The 12,361-nt window shown below is 42.9% G+C and overlaps 1 protein-coding gene across 14 annotated transcripts in view; it reads left to right on the top strand.

Moving 5' to 3' along the window:
- The window catches only part of FRMD4B (FERM domain containing 4B), a 376,886-nt gene that overhangs the window by 164,311 nt on the left and 200,214 nt on the right, over positions 1 to 12,361 (top strand). For 4 of the 14 annotated variants that reach the window (XM_021069206.2, XM_021069204.2, XM_003132316.5 and 1 more), the window contains exon 1: positions 9,131 to 9,435. The exons of the other annotated variants lie outside the window; for them this stretch is intronic. In XM_021069206.2, the coding sequence (XP_020924865.2) occupies positions 9,274 to 9,435 (162 nt within the window). In that variant the 5' untranslated portion in view covers positions 9,131 to 9,273. Of the gene's footprint in view, positions 1 to 9,130; positions 9,436 to 12,361 lie in introns of those variants that run through there. 14 annotated transcript variants of the gene reach the window in all.

Here is a 12,361-nt window from a genome sequence, read left to right as displayed (position 1 = left end):
TTCCCTTTTCTCCACACCCCCTACAGCATTTATTATATGTGGATTTATTAATGATGGCCATTCTGACTGGTGGGAGGTGGTATCTAGTGGTAGTTTTGATTTGCATTTCTCTAATAATCAGGGCTGTTGAGCATTGTTTCAAGTGCTTGTTGGCCATTTGTATATCTTCCTTGGAAAAATGTCAATTCAGGTCTTTTGCCCATTTTTCACTTGGGTTGTTGGCTTTTTTGCTGTTGAATTGTATAAGTTGCTTGTATATTTTAGATTAAACCCTTGTCAGTTGCATCAGTTGAAACTATTTTCTCCCATTCTGCAAGTTGTCTTTTTGGTTTCCTTTGCTGTGCAAAAGCTTGTCAGTTTGATTCAGTCCCATTAGTTTATTTTTGCTTTTATTTCTGTTGCTTTTGGGAGACTGACCTGAGAAAATATTTGTAAGGTTGATGTCAGAGAATGTTTTGCCTATGGTCTCTTCCAGGAGTTTGATTGGTGTCTTGTCTTATGTTTAAGTCTTTCAGCCATTTTGAGTTTATTTTTGTAAATGGTGTGAGGGTGTGTTCTAATTTCATTGATTTGCATTCAGCTGTCCAGTTTTCCCAGCAATACTTGCTGAAAAGACTGACTTTTTCCCACTTTATGTTCTTGCCCCTTCTGTCAAAGATTAATTGACCATAGGTGTCTGGGTTTATTTCTGTGTTCTCTATTCTGTTCCTTTGGTCTGTCTGTCTGTTTTGGTACCAGTGTCACACTGTCTTGATTACTGTGCTGGGTTTATTTCTGTGTTCTCTATTCTGTTCCTTTGGTCTGTCTGTCTGTTTTGGTACCAGTGTCACACTGTCTTGATTACTGTGCTGGGTTTATTTCTGTGTTCTCTATTCTGTTCCTTTGGTCTGTCTGTCTGTTTTGGTGCCAGTGTCACACTGTCTTGATTACTGTGTCTTTGTAATATTTCTTTATAGATTTTCTTCTCATCATTGTTTTATTCTTAGTTAAATTGAGTAAACCCAAAGAATAAGCTCTTTGTCACATTAAGTTCTTAAATAATAATTGAGTACTAGAGCCATCCATACCCTATAAATTTTAGCATGAGGCCAAAGCAAATGATAACGTATATGAAAAATTGTCCTTTTATTTCTCAATTAAAGTGGAAGGATTGAAAAATTAGCAGGTATGCCATTTAGATACTTTAATTTTTTCTTTTATTGAATTATGGTTGATTTACATTGTGTTATTTTTTTCTGAACAGCAAAGTGACTCATTTACACATGTGTATATTCTTTTTCAGATTCTTTTTTTAAATGATTTTTTTCCATTATAGCTGCTTTATAGTGTTCTGTCAATTTTCTACTGCACAGCAAGGTGACCCAGTCATGCATACATGTATACATTCTTTTTTATCACATTATTATGCTCCATCATAAGTGATAGACTCTTTTCCATTATGGCTTATCACAGGATGTTGAATATAGTTCCCTGTGCTTTACAGTAGGACCTTATTGTTTATTCATCCTGTATACAAAGTTTGCATCTACTAATCCCAAACTCCCAATACTTTGTTCTCTCATCCCACCCTGGGCAACCACAGATCGCCTCTATATCTGGGTCTGCTTCTGTTTTGTGGACAGGTTCATTTGTGTCTTATTTTAGTTTCTATATATAAGTGATATCATATGATATTTATCTTTCTCTTTTTGACTTACTTAGTATGATAATCTCTAAGTCCATCCATGTTACTGCGCATGGCATGATTTCATTTTTCTTATGGCTGAGTAATGTTCCATTGTGTATGTTATCACATCTTCTGTATCTATTCCTCTGTTGATAGACATTTAGCTTGTTTCCTTGTCTTGGCTATTGCAGATAGTGCTACTGTGAACATAGGGGTGCATGTATCTTTTTGAATTATAGTTTGGTCTTGATATATGCCCAGGAGTGGGATTGCTGGGTCATACAGCAACTCTACTTTTAGTTTTTTGAGGAACCGCTACTCTGTTTTCCACAGTGGCTGCACCAATTTAAATTCTTATCCACAATGTAGGAAGGGTCCCCTTTCTCCACATCCTCTCTAGCATTTGTTATTTGTAGATTTTTTTATTGATGACCTTTCCAACCATTGTGAAGTGGTTCCTCATTATAGTTTTGATTTGCATTTAAGATGCTTTTAAATTACATTTTCCACTGATTTGCAGCAAATCACCCAGCTTTTTTGTGCCTCAGTTTCTTTATACATGAAATAGGGCCAGCAATACCTTTCTCCAACTTCAGGAGAATATTGTGAGAATCAACTGATGCTATATGTGGAGCTGCTTTTATTTATTTTAAAAAGGGTGCTATATAGACCAATTTATTACTATTTTATTTTTGTCGTTGGTATGCATGTAAATTAAGTATAAATAAAAGGTGACAAATTATAGGGGTGGGAGGTAAGTCACAAGATTGATACTATTTCAGGAGTTCCTGCCGTGGCTCAGTGGTTAGCGAATCTGACTAGGAACCCTGAGGTTGAGGGTTCGATCCCTGGCCTTGTTCAGTGGGTTAAGGATCCAGCATTTCTGTGAGCTGTGGTGTAGGTCGCAGACACAGCTGGGATCCTGAGATGCTGTGGCTGTGGCTTAGTCTGGCGGCTACAGCTCCAATTGGACCACTAGCCTGGGAACCTCCATATGCTGTGGGTGCGGCCCTTAAAAAAAAAAAAAAAGGTTGATGCTATTTCTTCTTTCAAGAAGAAGGTCAGCCCTTTCCCTCTGATCTATGTTGCCTTCCTTGGAACCTTTATTCCCTTCAAGTGCTTTCATATCTACACTGATGACTTCTAAAATTAGAGCAAAAATTTCTAGAATCTGTTAAGTGGATTAACTAGTAAAAATGAATACCACATAGAGTCTAATGTATTGCTCCCCTTTTTGTACTTCTTCATGAATTGTCTTTCCTAATGAGCCAGGAGAATTTGATTTAATAAAATAAAAGGTGGGGTTTGGGGGGAAAGATGAGAAGATTTTGTTTTGCTTTTTTCTTCTAGAAGTAGAGTGAGTTTGCCAAAGAAAAGGAGCTGGATAGATGCCTCAGTGCTGGATATTATCAAGTTTGTAGTGGCTTGTGATGCCAAAAAGCCATTTAAAATCACAAGGATAGCTTCAGAACTTAACCAGACTACTGGTCAGTGATGATGATAATGACTGGTACCCTCCCCTTCAGCATCTCATGGCTTCTGCATGCTCCCATCCATCTCCTTCCACTGGAGGCCAAGAATGAAGGATGCTCCTTGTTCTCTCAGCCCAAGGGGAAGAGGCCAGGAAGCAGGGGTGGGAGGAACAAGGAACCTTGCCTCTGGCTCCAGTGGGATTGAAGCAGAACCTGTCTCCTGCTGGCCTTCCGGCCTCCTCCTTGGGGCAGGATGCAGAAGGGGGAGGGGCATGCAGATCTCCTGAGGGAAGAGCCTCTTCTGCACAATTGCACAGCCCTCCCAGAGGCCACAAGAGGTGCTTGCTTTGAAGGGGGTACCTTTGCCCAGCAAACTCATCCCTTATGCATACTTAGGCCCTGTCCCAGGGTGACTTGCTGACTTTAACTTAATTATGTAGCCATTTCTATGATCCTAGTTGAGCCTCTCTTCTCACCCTGGAATTCTGCAGCTGCTTCCCTGCCCTTCTGCCTCTCAGGCATCCTCTCTCACCTTTTTCCCTCAAGTCCCACAAATCCGGGATCCCTCTTGCTGTAAATCCCTTGTTCTTACAGCTTATTATGCCTTGGACCACTGCTTCTGTCTGCCTCTCCCATCACCTCACTCTCCTGTACTCAGCCTTCAGGTCTCAGCTGCAGTGTCATATCCTCAGGGAGTCATTCCCAGGCCTCTACCTCCCTCTCCCCCACATCCTGCATCACATGTCTCTACCATATCCCTGGGTGGCAGTGCCTGTTTCCTCTATATTACTTGTTCAGATGTCTGCCTTTCTTACTCTAAGACTGACTTAGAGATTGTCTCTGTTTCGTCATCATGCATTCTAAGTTCGCCGCCTGCCACGTCTTAACAAATCAGTAATTTTTTAATGAGCAAGAGTGTGTGTTTGGGGAGTAGATGAACTTCCTTCTCTATTCACTGTTGAGACAAGCAGTCATTCGTCAATTCAAACAATATTTATTGATGGCCTGTTATGTACCAGCCACTGGGGAAACGAATATAAATAAGACCCTTTCCCTACTTCCACCAGTGGTTTCTGAATGGGCATGGCTACCACCTCACCTGGGGGCACTCAGACTGTGTGGAAGTGTTTTTTGCTCTTGATGTCATGTGGTTTGGGTCACTACTGGCATGTGGTAGGCAGAGCCCAAGGTCACTAAACACTTTCCAGTAGACGGGGTCCCTCTCCTGCACAAGGAGGGACCATCCAGCTACCCCACCTCCACTCACCTTCAGGGACTCCTCAGAAGGTTTACAGTCCAACAGGGAAAAGTGGACTGAAAGAGGCAGTATTCTGTGGTATGTACATGAGAAATTTCTGTGGCAGCTCAAGACACAGAGGGGTAGGGGTTGTTTTGTAATGTGCCAAAAGAAGGCTTCAACCCTGCTGAGGAGCCTCTGACTTAAATGGCATAATAAAGCCAAAAACTAAAGTACCAAAAGAGAAAAAGCTCATGATGAAAGTGACTATCCCTCATTTTTATGAGAAATACCCCCCCCAAAAGGCACGTGGACATGATAAGAAATGACATTCCAGTTCTTTCTCAATGGGCTTTGAGTCCATGACATCTCTTTGTGTGTGAAAACCATTATAGATTGATGGCCACATCCCCAATTTGCCTCTTGAGAAAACATCAGGAGGGAAGAATGTTTCCCCACAATGAGTCCTATGAGAGGAAGAGCAGGGTATGGGGCTGAACTTGACCAGAGTTCCTCAATCTCCACACCATTGACATTTTGGGCAGGAGAGGTGTTTGTTGTAGGGGGCTGTCCTGGACTTTGTGGGATGTTGAGCAGCCTCCCTGGCTTGTACCCACTTGATGCCAGGAGCACCCACTCCCTAAGTTAGGACAACCCAAAATGCCTCCAGACATTGTAGGTGGGGTTGCAAAACTGCCTGATTGAAAGCTGTTGAACTTTTTTTTTTTTTTTTTTTGTCTTTTCTAGGGCTGCATCCATGGCGTATGGAGGTTCCCAGGCTAGGGGTCTAACCGGAGCTGTAGTTGCCGACCTAAGTCAGAGCCATAGCAACACGAGATCTGAGCCACGCCTGTGACCTACACCACAGCTCACGGCAACACAGGATCCCTAACCCACTGAGCGAGGCTAGGGATCAAATGGGCAATGTCATGGTTCCTAGTCGGATTCCTTAATCACTGAGTCATGATGGGAACTCCGAACTTGAACTTGTTTTTATCTCCCCTCAAGCCCTGTGCCAAACATGGTCAGTCAGAATTTAGCCCCACTGGCTTTTCAGCTATGAAGATAGTAGAGGTGAAAAATATCTGCAAGCATTTGATGGACTCTTTTTGGGCAGAGGGGATCCTTGGAAGCCACTGTGATAGAACAGCTTATCTCCTTCTAGAGACAGGGGTTGGCATTTTGTGCTGTCCTCCTGGCAATGCTTTCTTCTTCCTGCTGATTGCTCAGAGGAGACCCTACAGGAGCCTTGGGGATAATGACAATTTCTCTTTTACGTCTGTAGAAGAACTCCCAGGCGTATGGGCCATCCTGTCACCTGAAGCATCTTTTTAAGCCTCCGGAGAGAGCTACAGGAAATTACAGTGTATTGCAGGGAACTCTGATGCTGGAGAAGGGAAAAAAAATTCTCTTCTTAAATTAAAAAAAAAAAAAAAAGAAATTTCAGCAAGATAATTTTGAAGTCAGCTTGATTTAGCTCCATTTCCACATGAAATTTTAGATCAGCTTCAAAGGTGTGCGTTTGTCCCACATGGCTCATCCATTTTAAAGAAGGATGCCATACCTGGGTCACTCTTTTCTCCACTGTTCCACATCTGGGTTCACTTGCCACCCAGTCAGCACCTGGTGTGAAGAACTTGCTTTTTCTTCCCTCAAAGAGCCCTCTTTACCTAGAACTTCAAACTTCTCCTTCTACAGGAGAGGAAAGCTGTTCGGATAAAAAGAAGCATCTGTGTTTATATTGGCAGGAACAAGATATCTTTTCTTGTTTTGTATCCAGCTTGGAGCAACCACTGTTTCACTGGGTCCCCAGGAAAGGTTGACTGTGTGATGGGGAAGATCCAGCTTCAAAGAGTTTTTTCAGGAACTTAGAGAAAGTGAAAGAACTGCTCTCCCAAACCAAGTCACCACCAACTTTAACCTCCAACTCACATAAAGGGAGAGGAAAGCAGATGTTGAAAATTAGTAGACATATTTTTAAAAACACATTTTACTTATACTCTTCTATCTGGGTACCAAAAAAATGAAATAATTCATGATTTTTGGTGATGGTGATAGTGATCATTTTTTTCCTTAGGGTGCTTACCTTTTGCCAGCCACTTACTAAACACTTGATACAGAATATTTTACAATCTTCCCCCAAATCCTATGTAATAGATTCCGATATTATCACTATTTTATAGATGAAGATGCTGAGGCTTTGTGGGTTTAAGGAGCTTGTACAAGGTGCCAGATATCTTAAGGAGCAGGGGTTTAAATCAGGTGTGTCTCTCTTAGGAGACTTAGTTCCTCACTACCATGCCCATCTTTAGGGTGAGTCAGAATTCCCACTGATTGACCACTGATTCTGGAGGAGGCCCAAGAGCTTGCATCTCTAACAAGTTCCCAGGTGATGTTGATGCTGCTGGTTCAGGGACTGCCCTTTGAGAACGTCTCTTAAAACTACACCCATTTTCTCGAAAACAGTGTAATCACCGACTTTGAAAACCTTGAAGGAAAATGACTGAGCTTGGAATTGACCACGGATATTAGGCCTATGCACGGATAGGTAACAGCCATAGTGTTTCTAGAACATCTCTTCTGAGAGGATGGTGTCATGAGACGGAGGTAATTGACCTGTTGTAGGTTTTATTCTGGTATTCCCTTGGCTGCCTGATGTTTCTGAGAACAGTCATGTTGCCTCGTTTAAAAATAATAATAAAATGTACCATCATCATTCACTCCTGCTCATGGGCCAGTTTTGAGGTCTCAATAGTTTTCCATTAGAAGGATGACATTTCTTTCTTTTTCTTCTTCTTCTTCTTTTTTTTTTTTTTTTTTTTTTTGGTCTTTTTGCCTTTTCTAGGCTGCACCTGCGGCATATGGAAGTTCCCAGGCTAGGGGTCTAATCAGAGCTGTAGCTGCCAGCTTACTCCAGAGCCACAGCAACGCGGGATCCAAGCCTCGTCTGCGACCTACACCACAGCTCACGACAATGCTGGTCCTTAAGCCACTGAGCAAGGCCAGGGATCGAACCTGCAACCTCATCGTTCCTAGTTGGATTCTTTAACCACTTAGCCATGACGGGAATGCCGACATTTCATTTTCAAACTATACGCAGTTCATTGTGTTTTGCCTGAGTAGGACCTAGTATATTCTGATTCTCTGTAAACACTGTGACTATTATCTTGGAAAATATCCTCGGAATGCTAAGAGTAGTTGAGCACATAGAGTAGATATACTGCAAAGAATGGTTTGTAAATCTTGGATCCGGTCTTATGTCCTATTAATGCATTCAGCAAAAACTCTTAGGCAATTTTATTAGTAATAAAAAGAAAAGAGAAGGCATTTAAAAGTTTCCTGATTATGGTCAGTCTGAAAACAACGGGTGATTTGAGGACAGATTTTTGTGTTCTTTGGACTGGTTCAGTTTCACCTGAATTAAGATTCCAAAGGCACATTTGAAACCTGAAATAAAGCTGATTTACTCGTCGATAATCTGTTCTGAAGCCTTCAGAGCTAGTTCAGGAGAAAGGCTTTGGTGCCTTTACCTTTTGGCCACTGAATATCAAAGATAAACAGCCTAGGTGTGAAACCACCAAGAAAATACAGATAACTGTCCAACAGATGGATTCAAGGAAAAACAAAATCCTGAAATTTGCTGCAGTACTTTTGCTATAAGCAATGATATACTATTATTTGGGGCTGAAATCTACACATATTCCTAAGGAAAACAGGGACTGGTGATATATGGGACCCCCTCGGGCTCCTTTTCCCGAATGCCTTTGGCAATATCAATTCCTAGGGGGAGACTTTAAAAAGAACAAAAACAAAACATTAATTATGTTGTGACTTGGTGAGTAGTGGAACAGCTTCCTTCGGTTTTGAGTCAAGAATAAACTACCTGTGCAGGTTCATGCTGGCAGCAGCTACTACCCACGTCCAGAGGCTGAATTTTCCAGAAGCAAACCAAGGATTCTCTTGTGAGCTTCTCTTTCCCAGAAAACACTAACTGGAGGCTATTTGCTAGAGACCAAGAACACGCTTTGTGTTTCGCATGAACTGACTGCTGCATTTACAATTAACACAATGTGAGAGGTGTGGGATCCTGCCCTGCAGCTGGCAGCAATAGGCAGGTTGTCATTTTCTCGGAGACCCTCAAGTTAGGAGCAAAGGGAGGTTCTGAAGTCACTCACACACTTGCTCTGAGACTGATAGCTTCACCTACTGGCTTCAGCACAACCAAGGAAACAACACTCAGGCTGTTCCCCCAGGAGTGGGGTCCAAAGGGATGCTGCGGAATATTTTTTTTCCTCTCCTGCATCTGTGGCTGCCCAGAGATATTTATCAGTGTGAACAGAACAAGATGCCAAGCAAAGACCGTAGCGTGTCAAGTAAGGTGATCCCCCAAAGCCGATTCAGAGACTGGGGCTGGTGTGAGCGCGCATTTGTGGTGTGTGCGGGACGTGCAAGCCAATTGCGCTGAAATGCAGCTTCCCTGTTTGCCTGCAAAGAGTTGCTCCACTCCCCTAGCTGCCCAGCGCACTCGGGGAGCGCCAGGGGGAGTCCTCGCCGGCCCGGGCTTCCTGCGCCCCGGGAGCGCCGAGGGCTCGCCTGGCGGAGCTTAGCGCTGCTTGATCGGCGCTGCCAAAGATCGGGCGGGGTGGACACTGGGCTTCTGTGTGCCCGCTGCAGCCGTTGGCTGGCGGGCGCCCAATCCCGGGGCATGCCGCCGGAGCCTGGCCAGCACGCACCGTGAGAGACCAGTTTGGGGGCAGGCTTGACCCCTAGCGACCAGTAGAAGCCGGTGTCGGGAGCCCAGGCGGTGGGGCCTCTGTGATCTATCCGGCTCGCCGGACTGCGACTGAGGGAGCCGCCGGGCATCCCCCCCTTCCCCGGTTCAGAGGGAAGGAGGAGGCATGGCTTCTGTGTTCATGTGCGGAGTGGAGGACCTGCTATTCAGCGGCAGCCGCTTCGTATGGAACTTGACCGTGTCCACGTTGCGGAGATGGTACACCGAGAGGCTTCGGGCTTGCCACCAGGTGCTGCGGACGTGGTGTGGGCTGCGGGACGTGTACCAGGTGAGTCCGGGCGCGCGGTGCCCGAGGGCTGGAGCAGGATGCCGGGCGCTCGTGAGAAGCCAGTTCCACCTGTATGATTTTATTCTCCCTCACCTTCCACCGCTCTCTTTTTAAACTCCGAGCAGGCTGCTGGACGCTTGGGTCAAAAGCTCAGCAGCAATGGGTCACTGTTGCCTGACAAAGCTGGTGAATTTTCCCCGGTGAGCACGGGGGCCACTTGTGAATCAGTGCCTGTCTTTCCAGACATCTATTACAGAGTGATGGTGTACCAGCAGGCGCTTAGCTCAGAAAGCTGTAGCTTTGCAGCAGAGGGTCTGTAGGGAGCAACTTTGACATTCATAGGATCCCTTCTTTTTCTTTGCCTTGAGGTGAAGGTAGACATTTTAAAAGCAAGGGTTTTACCAGTTTTTGGTGTCTGAAGGGCATGAATGGATTTGCATTCTTCCCTTTTTTTTTTTTTTTATTTCAGCTTTTCATCCAGCAGTTCCAACTTGCAAGGCAGAGCCAGGAAAAGCTGATTCTGTGTCTACTAGCTTTTGGAAGGAAGGACAGCAAATTGTGAACACTTTGCAGAAGGATGACGGGCTAGGGAAGGGAGGGGTGTCCTGAGCATTGGAATGCTTACGTTTGGATTTACTCCCTGTCACACAACACAGTCTCTTTATTTTCCTGCTAGGTCCCATCCTGCAAGCAAAAAATGCAGCAACTTTGTTCATCCTCTCTGGAGCTGTGGCTTCTGGCTTCCATTCATTCTTTTAAAATAGTCATTGTGGATTTCAAAGCCCTGTGCTTTGGTCTTTAATATCTTTGAGGTTAAAAAAAGAAGAACTACATTATATGTAGAAACATCATACCTGGTGTTAACCATAGAGATATAGCATCACATTTTCTTTCCTGTAATGCAGAATAGCTTTGTTGCAGTTCATGGAATCTCCCTTTTCTGACCACATTCTCAATATGGCCATAATTTCACATCTCATTGTATTGAGTCCCATGTGTGATCAAGCTTCAGGTGTTGACAAGCCCTTGCCTTCCATCAATCAGGCAACATTAAAAGACCAGCACCTGAGATTAAACCGTGGGCATCTAAAGAATCAGCGGCCCCTTGTCCTCGGGTCATCCTTATTAAAATGTGTGGAACGTTATACTTTGGGCTTTCCTGGCTCCTGCTTTGGATAATATATCTGGGATGTCTTGCATTTTGAAAGAATCCAAAAGCCAGCATTTGGTGGTTTGAGAGTATCACCAAGCTGTGGATATATCCCATCTGGCTGCATTACACATATCACCTGGGCTGTTAGAGGTGCCTCGCAGCCTTTTCCTCCCTTGGGAAGTCATTGCTTAGTTTGGACAAATGACCCTGATATATTTTTGGTTTTGCTTTTTAGCGTTTGAGAAACTTTCAAAAGGAAAACACAAATATTCAAGCCTCTGTCTCTACGATGACCCAGAGGACTTATGGCTTCTCTGTTCTGTTAGTGACCCATTAAAAATGACAGTACCAGAAATTTGAGACTCCATGAGTCTTTAGGTTGATCGGTGCTTATTTTTAAGCAGAACAAAACTACTAAATGAAAAGTTTTCTCTTTTGTAAATGGGTAGTGACTGAACCAGTACCCTCTCATAATGATAAAAAGGAACATCTGAAATAATGATGGCCATTTTATGAGTATTGAGCCATAAATAGAAAATGATCTGTGTCTTTGGAGAAAATTTTAAAATATTTTAAAACTTGAGAGAAGTATAGATTTTTTAAATTGTACAGCATAGTTTGTTATTAGCAAAGAAATACTCTGCTTTAATGCCTTTCAAACTTGAGCAAGAAAGTAATAACATAAATGGTATGGAACTGAATGGCAGTAAAATAAAGTAGTTAATACCTTATGCTCCAAGCTAAATAGACATAGGAGTAAATCCTAGTTTTGCCTGCATGTGGTCATGGATAAGTTACTTAACTTTACTATGCTTCAGTTTGTTTATAAAATGGGAAATATAATAGTACTAACCACAGAGATTTATATGAGAACTAATTGATATGTAAGATATTTAGCACAGTGCCAAAAGCTTGGAAAACAGTCAATAAATGTTATCTGCTCTATCAATTGAAATTTTTATTGTAATAGGAAATCCAACTCAAAGTAACCTACAGAATATAAAGAAGGAACTTTTGGAACTGAAAAATCTAACAATAGGATAAACTTCAGGTATGGCTTGATCAGGGCACTGTGCTTGTTCCCCATGACTCTTTCAGCCCCATATATCAACTCATCCAAAAAGTGCATTTCTCACAGTCACTACCTATCCAAAAAAAATTCTCAATTTGCACCCTGACAGGTCAGCTTAAGGTCTGTACCACCCCAATGCCATGCATTGATTGGAATAGGGAATGGGAATATACTTCATGCATTCTCAAAGGGAATGATATGATCCCCAATAGGCAAAAATCAGGTTTTAGGGATGGAAGGGGGCAAAAAAGTCTTAGTCTTTATGTATAAAGTGCAAGTATATGTACAATACATCAACAGACATGTAACATAAATGTGGCCTTAGAATTTATGGGGGAGAGGTGTGACTAGCAAACAAACAAAATATCCTCAAAAGCTCCTTAAGGGGGAGTGATAATGAATTAAAAGGTTGAGAAACTCAGAATTACATTGATTGACTTAGGCCAGTGGGGAAGCAGACTCATATGTGAAACCGTGGGTGAGGTTGATTCCACCCAGACCACAAAGCTGCCAGACAATAGGGAAGGGATGCAGTGTCCACTGTACATTCATTATTAGAATCTCAAATCTAGAGCTCTTTAAATGAAGTGATTATTTTTCAAGAGAAGTACAAAGACTGATGTACAAATATGTCTAAGTATTTTTGCGACAGTAATTTGAGTTAAGAGGGTGGGGGCCCTTCATTAGAATACTTATACTGT

The sequence above is a fragment of the Sus scrofa genome, chromosome 13 (assembly GCF_054392235.1).
Source record: "Sus scrofa isolate SSC_HxYL_T2T_F1_AM1 chromosome 13, Sscrofa_HxYL_maternal_Yorkshire_Landrace_v2.0, whole genome shotgun sequence".
Lineage (NCBI taxonomy): Eukaryota > Metazoa > Chordata > Mammalia > Artiodactyla > Suidae > Sus > Sus scrofa.
The sequence above is the reverse complement of the archived record's forward strand: the minus strand, read 5'-3'. Positions and strand labels throughout refer to the sequence as shown.